The sequence below is a fragment of the Haliaeetus albicilla genome, chromosome 11 (assembly GCF_947461875.1).
Source record: "Haliaeetus albicilla chromosome 11, bHalAlb1.1, whole genome shotgun sequence".
NCBI classification, from domain to species: Eukaryota; Metazoa; Chordata; class Aves; order Accipitriformes; family Accipitridae; genus Haliaeetus; species Haliaeetus albicilla.
The window spans coordinates 42,080,352-42,100,982 of record NC_091493.1 but is presented as its reverse complement, the minus strand read 5'-3'; the positions used below and the strand labels follow the sequence as shown (position 1 = coordinate 42,100,982).

The 20,631-nt window shown below is 51.0% G+C and overlaps 1 protein-coding gene across 1 annotated transcript; it reads left to right on the top strand.

Annotated features, from left to right (window-relative positions):
* Positions 1-5,420: 5,420 nt before the first annotated feature.
* LOC138687923 (uncharacterized) lies at positions 5,421-11,944 on the top strand. The gene is made up of 6 exons (XM_069797622.1): positions 5,421-5,637; positions 5,716-5,970; positions 6,426-6,567; positions 6,862-6,906; positions 10,568-10,657; positions 11,523-11,944. The coding sequence occupies exons 1-6, from the start codon at positions 5,421-5,423 to the stop codon at positions 11,839-11,841; spliced, it is 1,068 nt and encodes a 355-aa protein (XP_069653723.1). The 3' UTR covers positions 11,842-11,944.
* Positions 11,945-20,631: the final 8,687 nt, after the last annotated feature.

The window sequence follows — 20,631 nt, the reverse complement described above, 5'->3', positions numbered from 1 at the left end:
TTGACACACGCAAGTTTTTGGTCACTTGCTATTTGCTTCCTGTTGCTGCTGCTGTTCTTCCTTCAGAAATTCTACTCGTAGCCAAGTTATTCACTACTGGTTCAAGCATTTGCCTTCCTGGTATTACCAGCACATGCAGAGAGGCAAGTAACTTAATTGCTCTTCTACAATTATCCAAACGACAATTACAGCCATGAAAGAGAAGGAGAGGTCAGGCAGCAGAAGAGCTCTGCAGGCTGGCACCAGTCAATATTGCACTCTCTAAAAACAAACAACAACAAAACAAAACCGTGACCCTGTAGCCTTCTTTTTTTTTTTTTTTTCTTCTTCTTTCAGAGCTCATCCCTACCTCAGCATTTTGTCTTGTCAGAGCATGAAGCGCAGGTGATCCATACCCTGACGACTTCTGCGTGTGACGAATGCCTGTTCAGAAATAGTCCAGATCTGAAAGACCGGTGTCATTTTTACAGTTTTAATCATCATAACTCAAATTTTATTTACTCACGCATTTGTGAGGAAACTAATTAACTTTTAGACACTGCCTCTCCTTTTTTTTGGGGGGGTGGGGGTGGAAATGTGTTAGAGACTGAAAAACATTACGACTCAGAGCTCCCAACCACGAGGGAGCGGTGGAGAAATCAATGAAAGCAAAGACCAACAGCAGCAACATCAACTGAAAGTTGGCTTTCATTCCGATCACGTACTTAAGCGACTCTCCAAGTCTATGCCTCGGTCCTAGGAATGACTAGTCCTTTTTTGGAAGGACAAACTTTTTCACTTAAGAGTCCTAGACTGAAGACTCCGCTGAACGGAATGGGGATTGTCCCACGGGACAACATGCCACCTACACTCTTAATGGGGAAGGAAAAAAAAAAACCCAAATAAAAATCAAGTTTAAGCACCAGTTCCCATCATGTTTCGCTCATTACATTTCTAGTGGCATCTAGGTGCTCAAAAATGAACTACAGGGACACCACATATTCCTAAAAATTCAGTTATACATAAAAAAGTAAAAGGCTATTTCCAGCTTGCCCATAAAATCAGTATGAACAGAGAGAAGAGAAACACTCGACCCTGAAGAAGCTAACAGGCAGCTCTGAATTTACCAGACAGGAAATTTCATTCTTTCACCTGAAACAAAAACACATCAAGGGACCAGTTCAGGAACAGGGCACGATCTGTTAACAGCAATTTTTCCATCAGCTTTTCTGCACTAGCAGCAAATTTGCCTTCTCTGTGGGTTTAATGTGGAGCATCTGTAGTGCCCTGGAACTCGCAAGTGTTTCTCTCCGCTCCCCCAGCCCGATACGTGCGATTACCTGAGCAGCAAGCGGAATTGACCACGCAGGATTTTCTTCGTGTGACGCGGAAGGTGACACTGGGAGAAGAGGAGACAAAGAAATGAACCTGCTTGTCACACCCAGCCAACTGCGAAAAGACAGGGGAGGATTCTGCCGGAAGGGCTCTGCACCCCAGGAGCTCCCGCCGGCCGGTTTCTCTCCCCTTTGCCCGGTACCGAGGGGACGACGACACCTCGCCCGCGCCCCCTCGCAGGGGGGGCTGCCCCAGGAGAGACGGGGGACCCCCACCTCGCTTCTGCCTGCGGGAACGGACCGGGAGAGACCCTCCACGCAGAGACAGGAGCGCGGCGTGGATTGCACGCCCGAGGGAAGAGGCCGGGCTCCCCGCTGGCAGAAGGACAACTCCCCTCCCTGCTGCTCGGAGCTGCTTGCTGCGGGCAGCCCTGCCCGCGCCCGGCCGCTCTTCCACCGTGCTGGGAGCGCAGTCTGGCCAACGGACGCTCCAGCGAAAAGACGCTCCAACTAATCGCGCCTCCTGCTCCTTACAGCCGCAGGTACTTTTGCCTCTGGCTAATGCACGCTCCAGACAGCGGACACCCCGCCTCGTTCCAGCTCCCGCTTGCTACAGTTCTGGCTCGTTGAAGCCCCAGCTCCGCACTGAAGCTCCGGCTGATTTCAGCTGCTTCTCCTTACAAGCTCCAGCTACGTGCAACGGTCTGGGCTTTCCATAAGGTTGTATATCAACTGCTGTCAAAACCGGAGCATTAGGATTAAACATCAGAATTACGCGCCGAATAAATGTCCGTTAGTTTGGGCGATTAATTACTTAACAACTATTCTGAGCAGCGCAGAAAGAAGAGCTGGACTCAAAGAGGGCACGTGGGGTCTGAAAAGCACCTTTCCCCCCCCACAGACCATCACAGACGTTGAGTTCGGCCTGCTGCGTGCCGGACTCCCGAACTTCGGCGTCCGACACAACCAGACCCCCATCTCCGGGGAGGGTCCACGCACCCTGCCCGCCTCCCGCTTCCCCCCGCAGCCCCCAACACCCTCCCACCCGCCTGCAAAACCAGCCAAGCCGGCTCCCGCTTTTGGCCCCCGCACCAGCTGACTCAGGGCCCATTTGGGAGCCAAAAAACCCGGCTGCTGAGCCCGTTCTCAAGGCCCAAACACGCAGGGCCGGACCTCTGTTTCTGGGCCCAAAGCCGCGCAGCTCGGTCTGTTTCCGAGCCCCCAAATCAGCCACGCGAGCCTGTTGTCAAGCCCCAGGAACAGAAAACTTGTTCTCCATTTCTGACCCTGCAGTGCCCACGGGTGACGCCGGGCGTAGCCACCCCACAGCCCTGCACCCCCAAGGCCCCACATGTAGTTTCGGGGAGTGCTCGGGACCTGCGGAGGGCCCGGCCCCACGCCTCTGCCGGGCAGCCCCAGCACAGGCAGGGCGTCGCTTCACGATTGCCGTTTCTGGCTTTATTTCCCCGCCATCACCGGCACGGCCAGGCCCCCACCCCAAACCCCCCAGCCGAAGCACCCCCGCGGGTAGCCGGGCCCAGCCACCCAGAAAACAAGAAAACCAAAGAGGGAACAAGACAGAGACCGTGGGGAAAGGCAAGGAGAAGGACACAGAAACAGAGAGAGCGCGGGAGGGATAGGGAGCAGGACAGAGAGATGGAGCAAGAAAGGAAAAAAGGACGGGAGGCAAAACCAAAGGAAAGAGAGACAAGGACGGGGAGCAGGACAAAGGGACGGAAGAGGAAAAAAAAATAGCGACGGGCTGCAGGACAGAGATGAAGGGATTAAACAGACACAGGGAGCATAACAGAAGGACAGAGAGAGACAAAAGGGACAAAGAGCAGACCAGCATCGGAGGGGAAAAAAACAGCTGCGATGGGCAGTGGGAGAGAGATACGGAAAAAGGAAAAAGTACTGAGGAACAGAAAAAAAAAAGAAGCGACAGCTAGCTGGACAGGGGGACACAGTTAGAAAGGGTGGGAGAGGGAATGGGACAGAGAAAGACAGACAGAAAAGGTAGCGAAAGAAAGCAAGGCAGAGGGACAGCAAGGCGGGATGGGGGGAAGGGACAGGGGTCTGGACAGAGATGGAGAAATAAGCAGCAGGGACAGAGGAGACAGAAAGAGGGACAGGGAACATGGCAGAGAAGGAAAAATCAGGACAGCGGCAGGACGGAGATAAGAAACTGGGACGGTCCTCAGGACAGAGAGGAATACGAATACGAGCAGGGAGTGGGACAAAGGGATACAGCGAGAAACGACAGGACAGGAAGCAAGACAGTGCGACAGACAAGAACAATGACAACGAGAGAGAGAGAGGGGGACAGACAGAAAGAGACAGAGACCGTGAGAAGCACAGGGGGTTGGGAAATTTAGAAAGAGAGGTATCAGGAGCCCTGCAGAGAGAGGGAGGGTGAATAAAAAAGGGGCAGGAAGCAGCACAAAGGGTCACAGAGAGTAAGAGATGAACAGGAAGGAGGACGGGGACAGTGAGATCCAGAATGACAAAAATAAACAGCAACAGCGAGCAAGACAAAGGGATAGAGAGAGAAACAGAAAGTAGGAAGAAGAGAGATAGGAAGGCAGGGACACAGAGCGGCACGTACAGGCGCAGAGAGGAAAAGAACGCCAGGGGAACAGGCCAGAGAAATTGGGCGGCGGGGAAAGAGGCGGATGCAGATCAGGACAAGGAGATGGAAAAGGAAAAAACAGCAACTGGCTGCAGGACAAAGACGGGGATGGGGCGGGGGGAGAGGGAGCAGGACAAGAACGCAGAGAGAAAAAGAAAGTGGGGCAGTCAAACGAGACAGAGAGAGAGGAAGGGGAGGAGGAAGAGGGAGCAGGACAAGAGAATAGACAGAAGAGGAGAGGTACAGGGAAGCAAAAAAAAAAAAAAAAAAACAAAAACCAAACATCACAGCAGCATGAGAAAGCGAGGGGGGAGGGAGAGGGGGAGGGAGGCACAAGAGGAGCGACAGGGCCCCAAAAGCCCAGGACTCACCACACTCTCGCTCTTGGAGCTGCCAGGAGACCTTGCCAGTTCAGACGCTTCTTTCTCCTTCTCTCCTCCCTTCCTCTTCTGTAACTCCAATCGCTTGGCTGTCCTCCACATAATGGAACACGCGAGCGCCTCGCAGCTCTTACGAGATGAGGCCTCCTAGACACGTGGCCTCGCTCACTCACTATGTGGCTGTACCGCGCTGCTGGTCATGCATACAGAACCTGGCGGCCTGACCTGCTGTGGACTACGAGGAGGGATCCTCCCACACCCACAGAGGCAGGCTCTCTCTTGCCTGCAGCGGGAGGCAGCTGCCAGCCAGGTGGCCTTCCGTTTCTTCTTCTTTACCTTTCTGTGGCCTCTCCAGCTTCAGCAGCTCCCGTCCGCAGCCAGTAAGCGCTCCGCCTGTCCCTCTGTGCTCCCGCGCCGCGAGGAGAGGGAGGCCAGGCAGAGACAGCCCACGCAAGCCTGAGGCTGCTGCAGTCAACGGCATCCCCGGGGGATGAACGGACAACCGCACTCACAGTGTGGCCTCTGGGAGAGGGAAAGAGGCAGCAGCGACCGTTATTACCGTAGCTCGACCCTGGCCGGAGCCCCTCCTTCCGCAGGGGCTTCCGCAGACGCCGCTCGTTCCCCGCGCCGCTGCTAACGGCACCCACGTTCAGGGAGACTCGAGAACATCAAAGGGCCAGCTTGCTGCCCTCACAACAGGGCTCGGGGGCTGCCTGCGGCCACAGCACAGGCTTCAGGGGAGGGGCTGGAGATGGGGGCAGCCGCACGGGCCGAGCGGGGCCGGGGGAAGGCGCCGGGGGAGCTCCGGCGACTCGGGGAGGCGCCCGCTGGCTGCGCCTGGGGGGTGCCCGCCTCCGTCCCCTCTTCCCTTCTATCGGCTCTCGGGGAACTCCCCACCGCTGCCCTGGCCCAACTCGGCTCCGGCGGACCGGGAGCCTGCCGCGGCAGCCGCTTCGCAGCTTCCCGTCCCGCCAGCCCCAGGTGGCCAGCGGGCAGGAGGCACCCCCCGCCCCCGCCGGAGGGGATCACTCGCCTCACCCGTGGTCCCGGCCGAGACCCGCGCCCTGCGCGCCACCACGCTGCTCCCTGGGACCGCGCATGCGCCGGAGGGGTCGGAGCCGACGAGCGAACGCCGGGCTGCCCCACGCGCAGGACGGCGCATGCGCCCGGGAGGCGCGTCCGCACGGCTGGTCGGGGAGCGGTCCCAGCGGGAAGCCCGCGGAAAACCACACGAAACCGGCAACGCTCCTGCATCTGACCTTGTCGGACTCCGGGGGCCGCGGCGGCAGCGAGGACTACGCCGCGCCCGAGAGCCGCCCGGCCGCCGAGTCCGCGAAAACTACAGCTCCCGGCATGCCCCGGGAGGCAGCCTGCCCTGCTGCCTGACCCCGAGGGGACGCCGCTTCCGTTTCCGCCCACCCCCACACCGGCGCAGCCGCAGTTCTCGCCAAGCCTCCAGCGCGGCTCCGGGCAGCTCCGGCGCGCTTTCGCCGCCCGGCTCCGGCACGGCGCGGCACCCCCCGCCCGGCTCCGGCTCCGGGCAGCGCCCGCCGCCGCCGCTCCGTGCGTCCGACACGGACCCCGCCATCCTCCTCGGGGCTCTTCCCGGAACCCGCCGGCCGAGTGCGCAGCCCCGCCACGGGACCCGGTGAGCACCCCCCCCGCGCGCACGTGCTCCCAGCCGCCCTGTGAGCCCCCAGGGCTCCCCCCCGGCCTCGGCACAGGCGGCCCCCACCTCCCCCGGGCCACCCCCGCCTCCGACGTTCGCGGTCCGAGGGGCGCCCGGCCCCGCTCACCTTCTCCCGAGGGGCAGCCGCAGCCCGGCCACCGCTCCGCTCCTGCCTGGGCTCCCACCGGCCCCGCCCCGGCCCCTCCCCCGGCAGCCCCCCCTGGCCAGGGAGGGGCCGTCCCCATCAGCCTCACTGCCCGCACCTGCGACTCCTCCAGCCCCGGCCCGCAGCTGTGGTACCCAAATCCGGAATAAAAACTCCTCAACACCAATGTGAACTTCCTTGATTGAATGAAAGATGTCAAGAGTCAGCTGATTTGGAAGAGGTGTTAACTGGGGTCAAAATACAGATTTTAATACCCCTCTTATTTTAGTTCTAAGACTTGGCCATTGCCAGGTATCATCTTTTCCATTTACCCAGGTCCACCAGCGAGGCCACAAGGGAGATTTCTTCCAGAGAGAGGATAGAGTTATTAAGTCTAAAGTCCACGATTTGCTTTTCTGTTTCATGAAAAGGTGAGTGGATCATCTGTCATCACTAGTCACCCAAACAGTTAACCCTGAACTTTGCACCTGTCCTTTAATACAGTCAACTCCAAGCTAAATTTTTTCCGTTATTAAGAGGGGACTAAAGATCATGTAAAATATTATTATACTTTCTACAAATACATCCCCATCTTAGAGCTTTAGCTGCTAGAGAAAGTCTGTGGAGTTTGGGGTCAGAGGAGCTGCAAGTATAAACCTTCATACAGCTCTCTTTAGGATGTGTGATTTTTCTCTGGTTGTCTAAACCAGTCTAAATTTCCATAGATGGTCCCGACTCTGGGTGGCTCGAACAAGGATCCTGGAACTCCAGTAAATTCTAAACATCGTTTTATATTTTAAATGTGATCCCAAGTTCCTTTTTGCACTTGTCTCTACGGTTTTGGCAACTGACGGCCCCAAGGGGTGCTTGTACAAGTTTCTCCCGAGGGGCGATTAAATGAATTCTTTTGTCCATGAGGTGGATGGTTTGGTAATGTTATAATTCACAACGCTATAATTCCTTCTTTCAAATTTTAAAAAAAACAATTGCCTTTTAAATCCATCCAATTTAATTTGCTAAAATGATTCTCACTGTTCTACATTTTTTCTCAAGTTTTGGTTAAATTCAATGTCAGTATTCTCCACGGAACTAGATCTTCATCTGACTTTGGAATCGGAAGGCAGGCTGTTACTGAGGTTAAATTTTGTGTCTTTACAAAACTTTGAATCAGTTACAAAACTAGATTTTTTTTTTTTTTAATCCAAATTACAAAAACGGTTAATCTCAAGATTAATAGCTTAAACAATAATTGTTTCATTTTGTTTATCTCATGTTTAGAACCCCTCAAAAAAAAAAACCCCACATAAACCCTCTAAACACACAAAAAGATTATTGCCCTCGACAATATTCCTAATAGCAACCCCAATGTTATCAACTTTACACAGCTGTTTTCCCAAACAGATAACGTGAAACTTACTTATAGATTTTCAGTTTTAAAGGGCCAGTTTCTTTAGACTTCCGGTTTCTTGTTGGTGCTTTCTTTATTCTTGAATAACGAAGCCAAGGTTCTTCTCCCAGACCTTTACTGCTATAAGGGTTGTTAAAATGACTCGATACGGTCCTTTCCACTTCTCAGTGATTTTATAGATATTCAATCTCCTGGTCGGAAGGGATGCGCTGCTACGTGCAATTCTAAGGGTCCAGCTGTGGAGACATACTGGCAAAGTTCTTGAAAAGAATTGCTTAAAGAAATCGTAACACCTTTTAAAAACATATCTCCAAAGGCACTCAAGATACTCAGAACATAGGACTCTTGATACGGTCTTTCATACAACATTTCATAATGACTTAAATTTTCTTTCTCTTCTGGCTGTACTCTGATTCTTAATAGAGCCATGGGTAATGCTTTAACCCATGTGAGGAGTGAGGTTTCCTGACAAATTTTACTTGACTGTTGCTTAAGGGTATAGTTCATTCTCTCTCTCTCTCTCTCTCTCTCCCCTCCCCGCCCCCCCCGCCCCCACTTGCTTGTGGTCTATATGGGGTGTGATAGTCTCAATCTATAGATAATACTTTGCTCAACTTGTCTCATAATCTTTGCTATAAAACGAGGGCCATTGTCAGATGACGTTCTTACAGACACCGCATATTTTGGTGTTATCTCCTTGAGCAAGACTTTGACTACTTCCCTTGCTCTGTTGGTGCGACAAGGGAAAGCCTCGGGCCACCCAGTAAAGATATCAACTAAAACTAGGATAGATCCTTCTTTTCAAGGCAATTCTGTAAAATCAATTTGCTAATATTCTCCTAAAAAATTTCCTTATTTAATAATCCCAAAGATGATCTTATTACTGATTCGGGGATATTTTTATATATAAATTTCACATCTGCTTCTAATTGTTTAAACAATCTTTGTCATATTTCACTTTCTGTTCCCCAATATACTTTGTGATGTTCAGCTCGGGCAATTTCTCTTATTATTGTGGATGGGACTGTTATTTGACCTGTCGGTGTTACAGCCTATCCTGTTTCATTTTGTTAGCCTGCAATCTAATAATTAATTCTTCATCTTTTTCGTTATAATTTGGAGTTTCTTTAGGCAATTTTGTACTTTTCTCTGGAACTAGTGCCAGGATGCCTTTTTCCGCAGCCTCTTTAGCAGCTTTATCAGCCAGTCGGTTCCCTGCGTTAGGACCGGTCTTACCTAACTGATGTGCTTTACAGTGCATTATCGTGACTGCTGTTGGGTTTTGAATGGTTTCTAACAATTTCGGTAGTTGTTCTGCGTGCTGAATGGTGGTTCCTTGTGCAGGTAACGGTCCTCTTTCTCTCCGTATCGCTCCATGTGCACGTACTACTCCAAAAGCATACTTTGAGTCTGTCCAAGTGTTGACTCGCTTTCCTTGACTTGGTTCCTGAGCTCGAATAAGACCTATCAATTCAGCCTTTTGGGCAGATATCGTCGAAGGCAAAGTTGGCAACGCAATTACCCCCTCGGTAGTTATTGTCTATCTTGATAAACGTTTTCCTTCACAGATGGAACCGCTTCCGTCGGCATATAGTTCCCAATCTGTTTCTTCTAGTGGCACATCTCAGAGATCCGGTCAGCTGGAGTAAACTCTTTCGATTGTCTGCAAGCAGTCACGTTCCAGTTCTCCTTTAACTTGATCAGTTGTTGAAAACGCAACAGGGTTAACGGTGGTAGTAGTTTTTAGGTAAACGTCATCTTGTTCCAGCAACGCCACTTGGTATTTCAGCATTCTGCTAGGGGATAACCAATGGCCCCCTTTCTGTTTTAGCACAACAGTTATCGTATGGGAAATGTACGGTAATCCTTTGTCCTCAGGTGAACTTACGAGCTTCCTGGATCAGTAGCACAGTTGCAGCGACGGCTCTCGGACGACCAGAGCATCCCAGACTCGCATTACCTAATCGCTTCGAGAAGTAGGCCGCAGCTCGCCCACTTGGCCCTAAATACTGGGCCAGGATACTCAGAGCTATACCTCTTCTTTCACGAGCAAAAAGTTCAAGTGTCTTTGTGCGATCTGGCAGGCCTAGGGCTGGCACCCCTATTACAGCCCGTTTCAATTCTTGGAAAGTAGCTTTCTCGGCATCGGTCCAATCCATTGTTTGAGGTTTTGAGCTGCTCCTATAAAGGTCAGGCCAGCGAGCCACAATTTATAATCTACAGGTGACACCCCTCAACCATTCCCGGAAATGCTCGTCATTAATTTTTTTAGTCTTAGGTTCGGGGAGACGACAAATTGCCTCTTTTCTCTCAGTTCCCAATTGTCTCTGTCCTTTTAGGATTTTAAAACTCAAATTTAAGTTTCTTCTTTCTGGGTTATTTGGGTTTTTTCTTTTGACACTCGATATCCGCTGATTCCCCAAAAGTTCAAAAAGTTAATAGTTAACTTTGTGCATTGTTCTTCCGTCTCAGCTACACTTAACAGATCATCCGTATATTTCAGCAAGATTTCTTGATTATTTTCTTTCTTCCAAATCTCTAATTCTCGTGCCAATTGATTTCCAAACATGGTAAGACTATTCTTAAAGCCTTGAGGCAAGACTGTCCACGTATACTGTGTTTTTCTCCCAGTCTCAGGATTTTCCCATTCCAAAGCAAAAACCTCTTGACTATTGGGATCCAAGGGAATACGGAAAAAGGCATCTTTTCGGTCTAACACTGTGAACCATTCTTGTTTCTCCGTTAGGGTTGTTAACAAAGTATAAGGATTTGCTACTACCGGATGAATATCTTGTACTATTTGATTTATTGCTCTGAGGAGGTCTTGAACTAATCTATCATCTTTTTCATTAGCCTTTTAACAGGCAAGGTCGGGGTGTTATATCTGGATTCACATTCTATTAACAATTTGTATCTTAAAAATTTTTGCGTTACCATTACTAACCCTTTCCGACTTTCCGGTTTTAGGGGGTATCGTTTAATTCTTACCGGATTCGATCCTGGCTTTAAATCAACTCTCACAGGTTCTGCTTTTTGGATTTACCGGGAACTTCCCAGTCCAGACGATTGGAATTACAGCATTATACTTTGACTGGTATAATCTTCTGCTTTCGGTAACCGTCCTGTTAACAACAAAGCCACTGCTTCGATACGTTTAGTTTCTGGAATTAAAGTTTTAATCTCTCCATTTTTTAATTTAATTTCTGCCTCCAAGTTCTCAAATAGATCTCTCCTTAACAGGATTTTAGGAGAATTTGGCACATACAAAAACTGCTGAGCGACCCATTGCTTTCCTAATTTCATTGTTAAAGATATAAAGAAGGGTCTAGTTTCTCGTTCACTTGTTGCACCGACACCACCAATTTCTTCAAAACTTAACTCTCCCTCTAAGGTATTTAAAACTGAAAAGGTGGCTCTGGTGTCAATTCAAATTCAATTTTCTGTTCTCCCAGCTTAGCTGTAACCAGAGGTTGTGCTGGGAGACTCCCCTCCGGTCCCCGTCAGATACGTTCACTTAAAAAGAACAAATCTACATATGGCACTTTATTCCATTTACTCTCTCTCCTACAAAACAACAGTAATTGCAATATAGTATTGTAACTCAAAGTTCTGTTTGTTTACCATTTTTCCTGCAATTCACCCCAATGTGCCAATAAACGTCCCAACGGTGATGGTTTTGGTAAGTTTTCATCAGCGGTTCTATTTCCTGCACTCTTATTCTTAAACCATTTTGCTAATGCCATTATACTTATATACATTCAAATACCAAATACCAAACAAATGCAAATGGCAATTGTCCCAAATAATACACAAAGTCCAACCCAGCAATAGCTTTCGCTTATGACTTACGGGCAGACGCCTAGGCTTCCGCTGCGGACGGGTACCCTCCAAGCCCCAACCCTGCGAAGCTTTCGCCGCGCCTCACGGGCAGGCTTTCCAAACCAATTCCAAAGAGGCAGCGCCTTACCTTTTTTCCAGGGAACGCTGCGAGGAGCTTTGCGAGTCGAGGGTGATGGTTCTCCCCGAGAATACCTCGGTGCCGGCCGGAGTTCGATCGACACTCGATCTCGTCCAGTCTCACTCGCGAGGTCCCATCTGGGTCAACAAAACCGTTACCGAAATCCGGAATAAAACTCCTCAACACCAACGTGAAGTTAAGAAGCAGGCACTTTGTTTATCGCAGCGCTGTGGACACGGGGGATCGCTCCTCCAAAGGCGTGTCCCGCTTAGTATCAAAATCCATCAGTTTTTACAGACTTTTCTTGTCAGGTCGTTGTTACCTAAGCTCCTTCCGTAAAAATGCATACTATGCTCGTTCTTAAATTTAACCTTTATAATGATCGGTCCTTTGATTATATAACCTTATCAATATTCTTATTTAAAAACAATCATTGGTCAGTTACACTTAGCTCTGCTGACTGGAATCTTTGATACTCAAATCGAGATGGGAAGGGTAAGGGGGTTTCCAAGCAGCAAACTGGTGTCCACGACGGTTTCCTTAGTTTCCTGAAACAGAACGTAGAAAACCCAGTAACTTCCTGGTGAGGTTTCTAGGGTTAGCTGTTTCAAACTTTAACAATATTAAGGTTCCTAGAGTCACGCGTAACACAGTTCCTAAAGTTTCTATGGCTACGTTTCAAACTTAACGATCCTAGACGTTATGCTTCACGATTTTACTTCTTAATCAAACCTAACTCTTCTATGTGATTAAATTTTGATTTCTTTACCAGAATATTTGCAACAGCTGGAGCCCAGCAGGAACGGGGGGGGGGGGGGCACGGCCCGACCCCCCCAGCGCCTCGCCTCACCTCCTCCTCCCCTGGGCTCCCTCACGGCCCCTCGCCTCGTGCAAAGGGAGCGCAAACGCAGCCCGGAGGGCAAAGGGGCCGGCCGGCCAGCATTTATTCAGTCAGTCGCGCGCCTATCGGGTCCTGCCAGCGAGTCTGCTCCGGGGCTCGGGGCGCCCCCCGGCGCTCCCCTGCCCCTCGGACACCTCTGATAGCATATTTCCATACATTCTGTATGGCACGTCTACATATTTGGATGGTTTTAATATTTTGTACCAGCTGTGGAAACTGGTTTGCTGCTAGGTGACTGCCAAAATGAGATTTGGTAGATAATTATTAGAAATCTTATACTAACACTACGATTGAAACAATAGACAAAAGTATAGCCAAGCAATTAACTAGCAGAGGTAGGTATTCCTAAGTTTTGCAGTTCTTTGCTCCTATGACTAGATGTTCCTGTACGCTAGATGAGAACAATGCTGAAACTGACCACATGTGATTGAAACTGCGTTAAGCTTCAAGATCAAAGAACAAGGACAAGAATAAAGACTTCAAGGACAGCCAGCAAGAACTTCAAATGGGTCGGTGGTCGCAAAAGCAGCCCTTCGACTCAAATGGATCCTTCATTGCGCGTGATCGGATGTAGGCAGTACTATGATAATCGGTTGCCATCGTTTTTACGTATATGTATTCTAATCTGATTAACATGCAATTAGTTATTCTGTGTAACCTGTTTGTGCTAAAGCTGTGGCGTGCACGCTAGGTGCAACTATCCCCCGTGCATCCAGCGCTGCAATGAAGAATGCCTGCTTTCTAAAACTCCAAAACGAGTCTTAGGGAGTTTCTTCAACCGGCTTTTCAGTATCAGAGGGGTACAAGGGAGGAAAGGAAAAAAAAAAAAAAAAAAGGCAGCGGTGTGGGAAAGAGAGGGGACCGGGGAGGGGCAGGGAGGGACCAGAACGCGGAAGAGGGGAGACAGGGCCCCGAGGGCCCGGGGCTCACCACAGCTCTTGTTCTTGGCACTGCCAGGAGAATTTGCCAGTTCAGATGCTTCTTTCTGCTCCTCTCCCGCTCCCCTCCTCTTCTGTAACTCCGGCGGCGCGGCCGTCCTCCCCCTAGGAGAACACGCGTCTCATAGGTCTTGCAGGACGAGGCCTCCTAGGCACGGAGCCTCGCTCGCTCGCACGCTATGTGGCTGTACCGCACCGTCGGTGCTGCATACGGACCCTGCGGTGCACCTCGGCGGTCTGACCTGCTGCGGCCTATGAAGAGGGATCCTTCCACAGGCGGAGAGGCAGGCTCTCTCTTGCCTGCAGCGGGGGGCAGCTGCTGGCCGGCCAGCCTTCCATTTCTTCTTCTCTACCTTTCTCCGGCCTCTCCAGCTTCAGCCGCAGCAGCGCCTGCCCGCAGCCGGTCAGCGCCCCGCCTGTCCCTTTGTGCTCCCGCGCCGCGAGGAGAGGGAGGCCAGGCAGAGAGCCCGTGCAAGCTTTCCTTGCCGGCAGCGTTTCCTCACCGGGAGGAAGCAAGGAGCGCGGCGGCGCCTCCCGCCGGTGCCGCACTGCCGTTACCGTCGGACGGCACGTGCAGGACAGCGGCAGCCCCGCGCACTCGCAGCCTGCGAGCTGCAGTACCGAACATTGGCCGCGAGGTGGCAGCGGCGAGCGCTTGGCACAAGGCGCCGGCGCGCATGGGCGGCACCCCAGCTGCAGTACCGAAGTCTGTTCAATAGGCGGCGGGAGAGAGCGCTGGCGAAACGCGCCGCCACTGCGCATGCGCGGCTCCGAGCTGCTGAACGGCGTTTTGGTTGCTAGGCAACAGCAGGAGGGCGGCAAAAGGCGCCACCGCGCATGCGCGGCTCCCGAACGCCAGGGCCGCGTTTTGGTTGCCAGGCGACAGCAGGAGCGCCATAAACCGAGCCACCGCGCATGCGCGGTTGCCGAGACGCCGTGTCGTGATTTGGTTGCCAGGCAACAGTGGCCAGTGCCGTAAAAGGCGCACCACGCATGCGCCGTTGCCGAGGTGCCGTAACGTGTTTTGGTTGCCGAGCAACAGAAGGAGCGCCGTAAACCGCGCCGCCGGGCATGCGCAGCTGCCGAGGCGTCCTGTCGCGCTTTGGTTGCCGGGCAACAGCGGCCAGCGCCGTAAAAGGCGCAACGCACATGCGCGGTGGCCGAGGTGCCGTAACGCGTTTTGGTTGCTAGGCGACAGCAGGGACGCCGTAAACCGCGCCGCCGCGCATGCGCAGTTGCCGAGGCGTCCTGTCGTGCTTTAGTTGCCGGGCAACAGCGGCGAGCGCCGTAAAAGGCGCAGCGCGCATGCGCCCTTGCCGAGCTGCCGTAAAGCGTTTTGGTTGCCGAGCAACAGCAGGAGCGCCGTAAAGCGCGCCGCCGCGCACGCGCTGTTCGGGAGGCGCCGTGTCGCGCTTTGGCTGCCAGGCAACTGAGGCGAGCGCCGTAAACGCGCCGCCACTCATGCGCAGCTGTCGAGCTGCTGTACCGCGTCTCGGTTGCCCGGCAACAGCTGGAGCCCACCGACACACGCCACCGCGCATGCGCCCCTCCCCAACGCCAGTTCCCACCTTCGGTCACCGGGCAGCAGCACCCGCATCCCCGTAACGATTCTCTTCTGAGCAGCAGCTGGATGAGGGATGACTGACAGCTCAGCCCAGCAGAGACCAGCCACAGGCGGCAACTACTTACTGGGGGCACAGGGCTTACATTGCCCTGCCCTTTCCCCACTCGCAGCCCGGGCAGTCACCTCCATCGCCTCCGTTCCAAAAAGCACCCGAGTGGCTGGAGCGTTTACAGCAGTCAAGTGCAAACAACAGACAACTTGGGTGGTCGCTTCTGTCCCTGCCCCCCCCCCGCATTATCTAGAGAGGACAAGCAGCACAGGGACCTGCAAACAGCAGCGGGGAGGGGGGGGTGGTCCCCTGGAGCAAGCCCCAGGGACTGCTGTATCCCTCTGCATGTGGCATCAGGGTTGCGGGAGTGACAGCAGCCAGTCAACAGATGCTGGCGAGAGATTTAAAACAAAAAATAACACCTGGTTCAGGTGACAGCCTGAAGGCAGGCCACAAGAGACCCAAAGCTGCTTTGTGCCAGAGGGGCAGCTCTGTCCAGCAGGAAACGCCGCGTCCCAGCGCACCAGATGCCAGCGGCCCACCTGCAAGCGAGCGATACCCTGGCGACCCTGGGGCTCAGTTGGGGTGGGCGCACCTTTCCTCACCTCTGTGCTATCGGAACTCTGCTCTCCTAATCCTGCACGCACGCAAGGCTTCTTGTGCGGGGCTAGTCTCTTATCGAAGAGACGCTGCACGGTGTTACTTACCGCCCCGCCCTCCGGCGCGCAAAGTAATCAGACGTGAAGCAGGGAAAGCAAAGAGGCGAGTCGGGATATTAGTAGTCCTCAGCAGATGACCGCAGAGCCCTCGAGGTTCCGTCTTTGCTCCCTACAGGAGCGTGGCTCCGCACGCCTTGCCGCTCCCGCCAGCAAGCGTCACAATTGCCCTTTGCTGCCTGCCACACGCAGTACCTGCACGGCCCCAGTACTGCCGCTTACAGAGCGAGAGGCGCTCGCTATAAAGCGGCAATGAAGAACAAGGACGGCCCGTCAAGATGGCAGGAGGAACACAGAGAGCCTCCAGCATTAGCCAGGCAGGGCTTGCAACTCACCTCGTGTCGTGGTTTAACGCCAGCCAGCAACAAAGCCCCACACGACCGCTCACTCGCTCCCCCGCCCCCAGTGGGTCGGGGAGACAATCGGGAGGGCGAAAGTGAGAAAACTCGTGGCTTGAAATGAAAACAGTTTAATCATTTAAAAGAAACAACAACAACAACAACTTGTAAGGAAAAGAAGAAGAAAAAATGACAGAAAATGGGGTGCAGGCAGCATGCCAGGGGTCTGGAGCCTGACGGATGACGGCGGGGGTGGAACATGGAGGAGGGAAAGGAAGCGGGGGGGACGACGATGGGACAGGAGATAGAAGAGCAGGGGATGCGGGGGGAAACAACTCGCGTGGGTTAAAAACTCGAATGGGTGAAGGGGGCGGGCTGGAGCAGCGGGGGGCATATATGGGGCAGAAACACACACTGGGGAGAGGGTAGGTGAGGGTACAGAGGTGCATGGGGGGACACGGGTGGGGATGACCTACCCCAGGGAGTCCACCCAGGATGATCCACAGCAGGTAACTCACCTGGGATAACCCGCAACAGAGCATCCACACCAGATCATCCACACTGGGAGGACCCCCAGCAACGCCCCTCAAACTGCTTGTGCTTCACCCCCAATCTTCCCCTAACAGGGGGAGTTTTTTGCTTTTTCAAAATACTCAGTTTGGGGAGTGTTTCAGTGCTTTTCCACAACATAAAAAGGGGTGATCTTTTGGTTGTGGGTTTGTGCATGAAAATGGGGTGGGTGTTTTGCTTTCCAGCTGCACAAATCCAGGCGGATTTGGCTTTCCCAGGAGTCCCAAAGTCGTTTGGTTTTTTCCGTTGCAGACCCAGAATCAGAGGGTTTGGGGTTGTCCTGGTTTCGGCTGGAATAAAGTTCATTTTCTTCTGAGTAGCTGGTACAGGGCCATTTTGGATTTAGGATGAGAATAATGTTGACAACACACCGATGCTGTAGTTGCTGCTAAGCGGTGTTTATACTAAGTCAAGGACCTTCCAGCTTCTCATACCACCCTGCCAGCAGAGGCTGGGGGTGCACAAGAAGAGTCGCTGAGCTAAAGTAGGATTCCAGGTAAACAGGTCAGCTCAAAATACACCACCTCCTTTAAAAGTTAAGAGCGATTTGAACACTTAAAATCAGCATTTAGGCTAATCGATACCATTTTGAACACCTTCTTAGCATACAAGTAAACACTCTTGCCGGTGCTGGAAAACGTCTCCTCCCTTCCTTACAGCACTGCTGCAGGGAGATAACCCTGGGAGGCTGCGGGACAAGGTCGTACACAATCAGAATCTACGCTTGCGGATCCACCACAACAGCTACAGCCCTTGCGCTCCTGCTGCTGCTGCTTTGCATCTTGCTTGTTTGGTGAATAAAGCTGAAAGTGAAGTGGCAAACTCCAACGAGCAAAATGAAAAATAAAGAATAAATCTCAATAATTCACTTTACACTAAAAAGGTGTGCCCATGTTTATATACGTCCAATAAAAATACTTATACTGTAAAAGTATTTGATTTTTCCTTTTCCATTACCTTAACTTGCACAGCTCTGAATTCATACCATTAATTTATCTCTCTCCAAAGTACACAGTTATAATGTGACTAGGCGTTTTTGTGCGTGTTACAGGACGCGGAGGGACAGCTGGCCAGCTGAGCTGCCCAAGAGAGGTGCTACTGAACTGCCAGGGAAACGCACCATTGAAAGCCAGACAGAAAGAAAGTACTTCAGAGCACTCTGTCAAAACATCAGGAAAAAATCCCCATAACATTCAGTTGCCTCTCTTCTTAAACATTTAGAAAAATACCTAACTGCTTACATACACCTAACATCATATACTACAGCTATTTGGCAGTTACAGTTTAAACAATGCAAGTCAATTTGTAAAATCCCCAGTGCTGCAATACCTCAGACTACCAAAAAGGACTGGCGGATTCCCTAATGCTTTTGGCAGTACCGAAGCATGCAGAGCAACACGTTTTCATGTCATCTCGACTGTTACAACTGAGAAACCAAAGACCAGGGATGCCGTCAACTTTAGGAAGATGGGCTGCGCTTGGGTCTTTGGAAGGAAATTGACTTTTTTTTTTTTTTTTTTTTTTTCTTTTTTTAAAGAGAGTGAAAAGTCTCGTTACTGATGACTTCTGCTGTCAAGTCGATCACCTCTGAAGATCCACTCTGACGGGAAGTTCATAAAACAAAATTTCTTTGAGAGAGAAAGACTTCCATTTTGGAAAATCTCTTTCCAACTGAAGTCAAAATTACACACTGTAGGTTAAAGGAAAAAATACACTACTGAAGCAGTAACTCCTCAAAAACACCTCAGGACTCACTGTCACTAGTTACAAGGCTGCTAATGCTTCCTGGGAAAGCCTGGAAAACACACACATGCGACACCGGTTTGTCCTGTTTTGTCCACGTCTCTTCTTTGACCTTGATTGCTTTTAGTACAGATGCTAATTATCTCCGTAACGTTTTTGAGTACTACTATAAGATACTTAAAAAAAAAAAAAAATCATTGACTGTAAAAGCATAAAGCTTTTATCATGAAAACAAAGTCTGTTTCTTCTGAACAGCTGAACTCTTACGAAAAGTTTCTTCCCTCTTTTAGTACAAAATTATTTTCACAGTATCATTTACTAGCAAGCACACAGAAACAGAAGATTATGCTTTCAGGAAGAGAAAATAAACTGAGGGAAGTAAACTTTGTATAGGTGTAACATGCTCCGGAACAGAACTTATTTTTAGTATTTGCGTTAAAATATTTCATGTAAAAAAAAGTAGAAGGAGAGTTGGCACACTCTCAGCGTTAAAGTCCATACCGCAAGTACCTTTGGAAAAATGCAGACATACATCGTAGGCCTACCTTGTACTTGCAGGCCACTACAGAATCCTTCCATCTGTCTCGTACTGTCACGGCAGAAGAAAGGGCAACCACGGCGAAACGGTGCCAGCTGACATCCACCTGAGAGAAGAAAAAACAAACAAACAAACAAACAAAAACATTAGCACAAAGCTGGGTAGGAATCCAAAGCTGCCTTTTTTTTTTTTGTGAAGGTTTGTGAAGACAGTACGACTGAGCGGAGGAAAAAGTATTTTTGCATCATCTTCGGTACAGTTGTTGACACAGGCCACTAGAGCTTTTGCATTTTTCAGACAACCGTGCCTTTTTTTTTTTCTTTCCCTTTCTTTTTTGACTCAGTGGCAACTTTACTTTCACTAGAACTCACTTTCCTAGATACACGCAGGTGACAGACATAGAGACCTACATACATTTTCTCAAGCCTTAGTATAGCCGAGGCTTCATCACCCTATACGTCCCAAGTTGAGTAGTTTTGCTAGAGAGCACAGCAACACATCTGTCCCTGTGAACTGCCTCGTTGCAAAAAAGGAATCATTTTTTCCAGGCCGTCGCTCCAAACGGTCAAGATCTTTTAAAACCGCAGTTGTGCCACCAAACCCGCTCAGGGTCCCTCCTAGCTTTTGACCGCCCTGAGATTTAACAGGCACACGCTCCATTCCATCTTCCAACAGCAAAAATACGTTAACGCTCTCGGACCCAGAGCGCAACCCTACGGATGTCCACACACGCACCCTGCCGTTTCGATGAGGAGCCACCGAGCATCCCTGCGAGCACAGCTGCACGCGCCAGATCGGTTTCCCCTACGCCGCGAGTTACCGGTTTCGGTGAACGTAGTTTCTGACGCTTTAAACCGAAAACCGTATCTCGACGCTTCGCCACAGCAGAAACGACCCATCGCTAGAACGCTACAAAAACACAGTAACACCAATTGCAAACCCACAGCAGCAACAGCTCCAGAAATATTTAGACCAGGAACAAGGGAGAAGCTGTTTTATTTTTCATCTCACGCACAGGGGAGCGGCAGGCAGAGAAAAGGGTCGGCATTCTGAGCCCTTACAGAAAACGGGCATTCTCCTTCCGTTCCTCGGCCCGTCCGTGAAGGTCTAAATACCGCAACACTACTACGGCAACGTCGAGGGTAGGGAACAGCAGCCCTGCCACTGGACTTGCCACTGACCCATGCTATTTACGTAGCAGGACGCGTACGCAGAGGGACACGTTTTGCCACACGCAACCCTGAACTTCCTGAAAATTTACGTTTACCAAAAAAAAAAAGCCTTTTGGAACATATTGCCAAACAACATTCGGCAAGAAAGCTTTGATGCGTTTGACACACGCAAGCTTTTGGTCACTTGCTATTTTGCTTCCTGTTGCTGCTGCTGTTCTTCCTTCAGAAATTCTACTCGTCGCCAAGTTATTCACTACTGGTTCAAGCATTTGCCTTCCTGGTATTACCAGCACATTCACAGAGGCAAGTAACTTAATTGCTCTTCTACAATTGTCCAAATGACAATTACAGCCATGAAAGAGAAGGAGAGGTCAGGCAGCAGAAGAGCTCTGCAGGCTGGCACCAGTCAATATTGCACTCTCTAAAAACAAACAACAACAAAACAAAACCGTGACCCTGTAGCCTTCTTTTTTTTTCTTTTTTCTTCTTCTTTCAGAGCTCATCCCTGCCTCAGCATTTTGTCTTGTCAGAGCATGAAGCGCAGGTGATCCGTACCCTGACGACTTCTGCGTGTGACGAATGCCTGTTCAGAAATAGTCC

Bases quoted from the DNA above. Each gene is read 5' to 3' on its own strand.
- LOC138687923 (XM_069797622.1), top strand. From the start codon at position 5,421: ATGCGCCGGAGGGGTCGGAGCCGACGAGCGAACGCCGGGCTGCCCCAC. The intron at 5,638-5,715 runs GCCCGGCCGCCG...CCTGACCCCGAG, and splicing joins CTACGCCGCGCCCGAGAGCC to GGGACGCCGCTTCCGTTTCC. The intron at 5,971-6,425 runs GTGAGCACCCCC...CTCTTATTTTAG, and splicing joins CAGCCCCGCCACGGGACCCG to TTCTAAGACTTGGCCATTGC.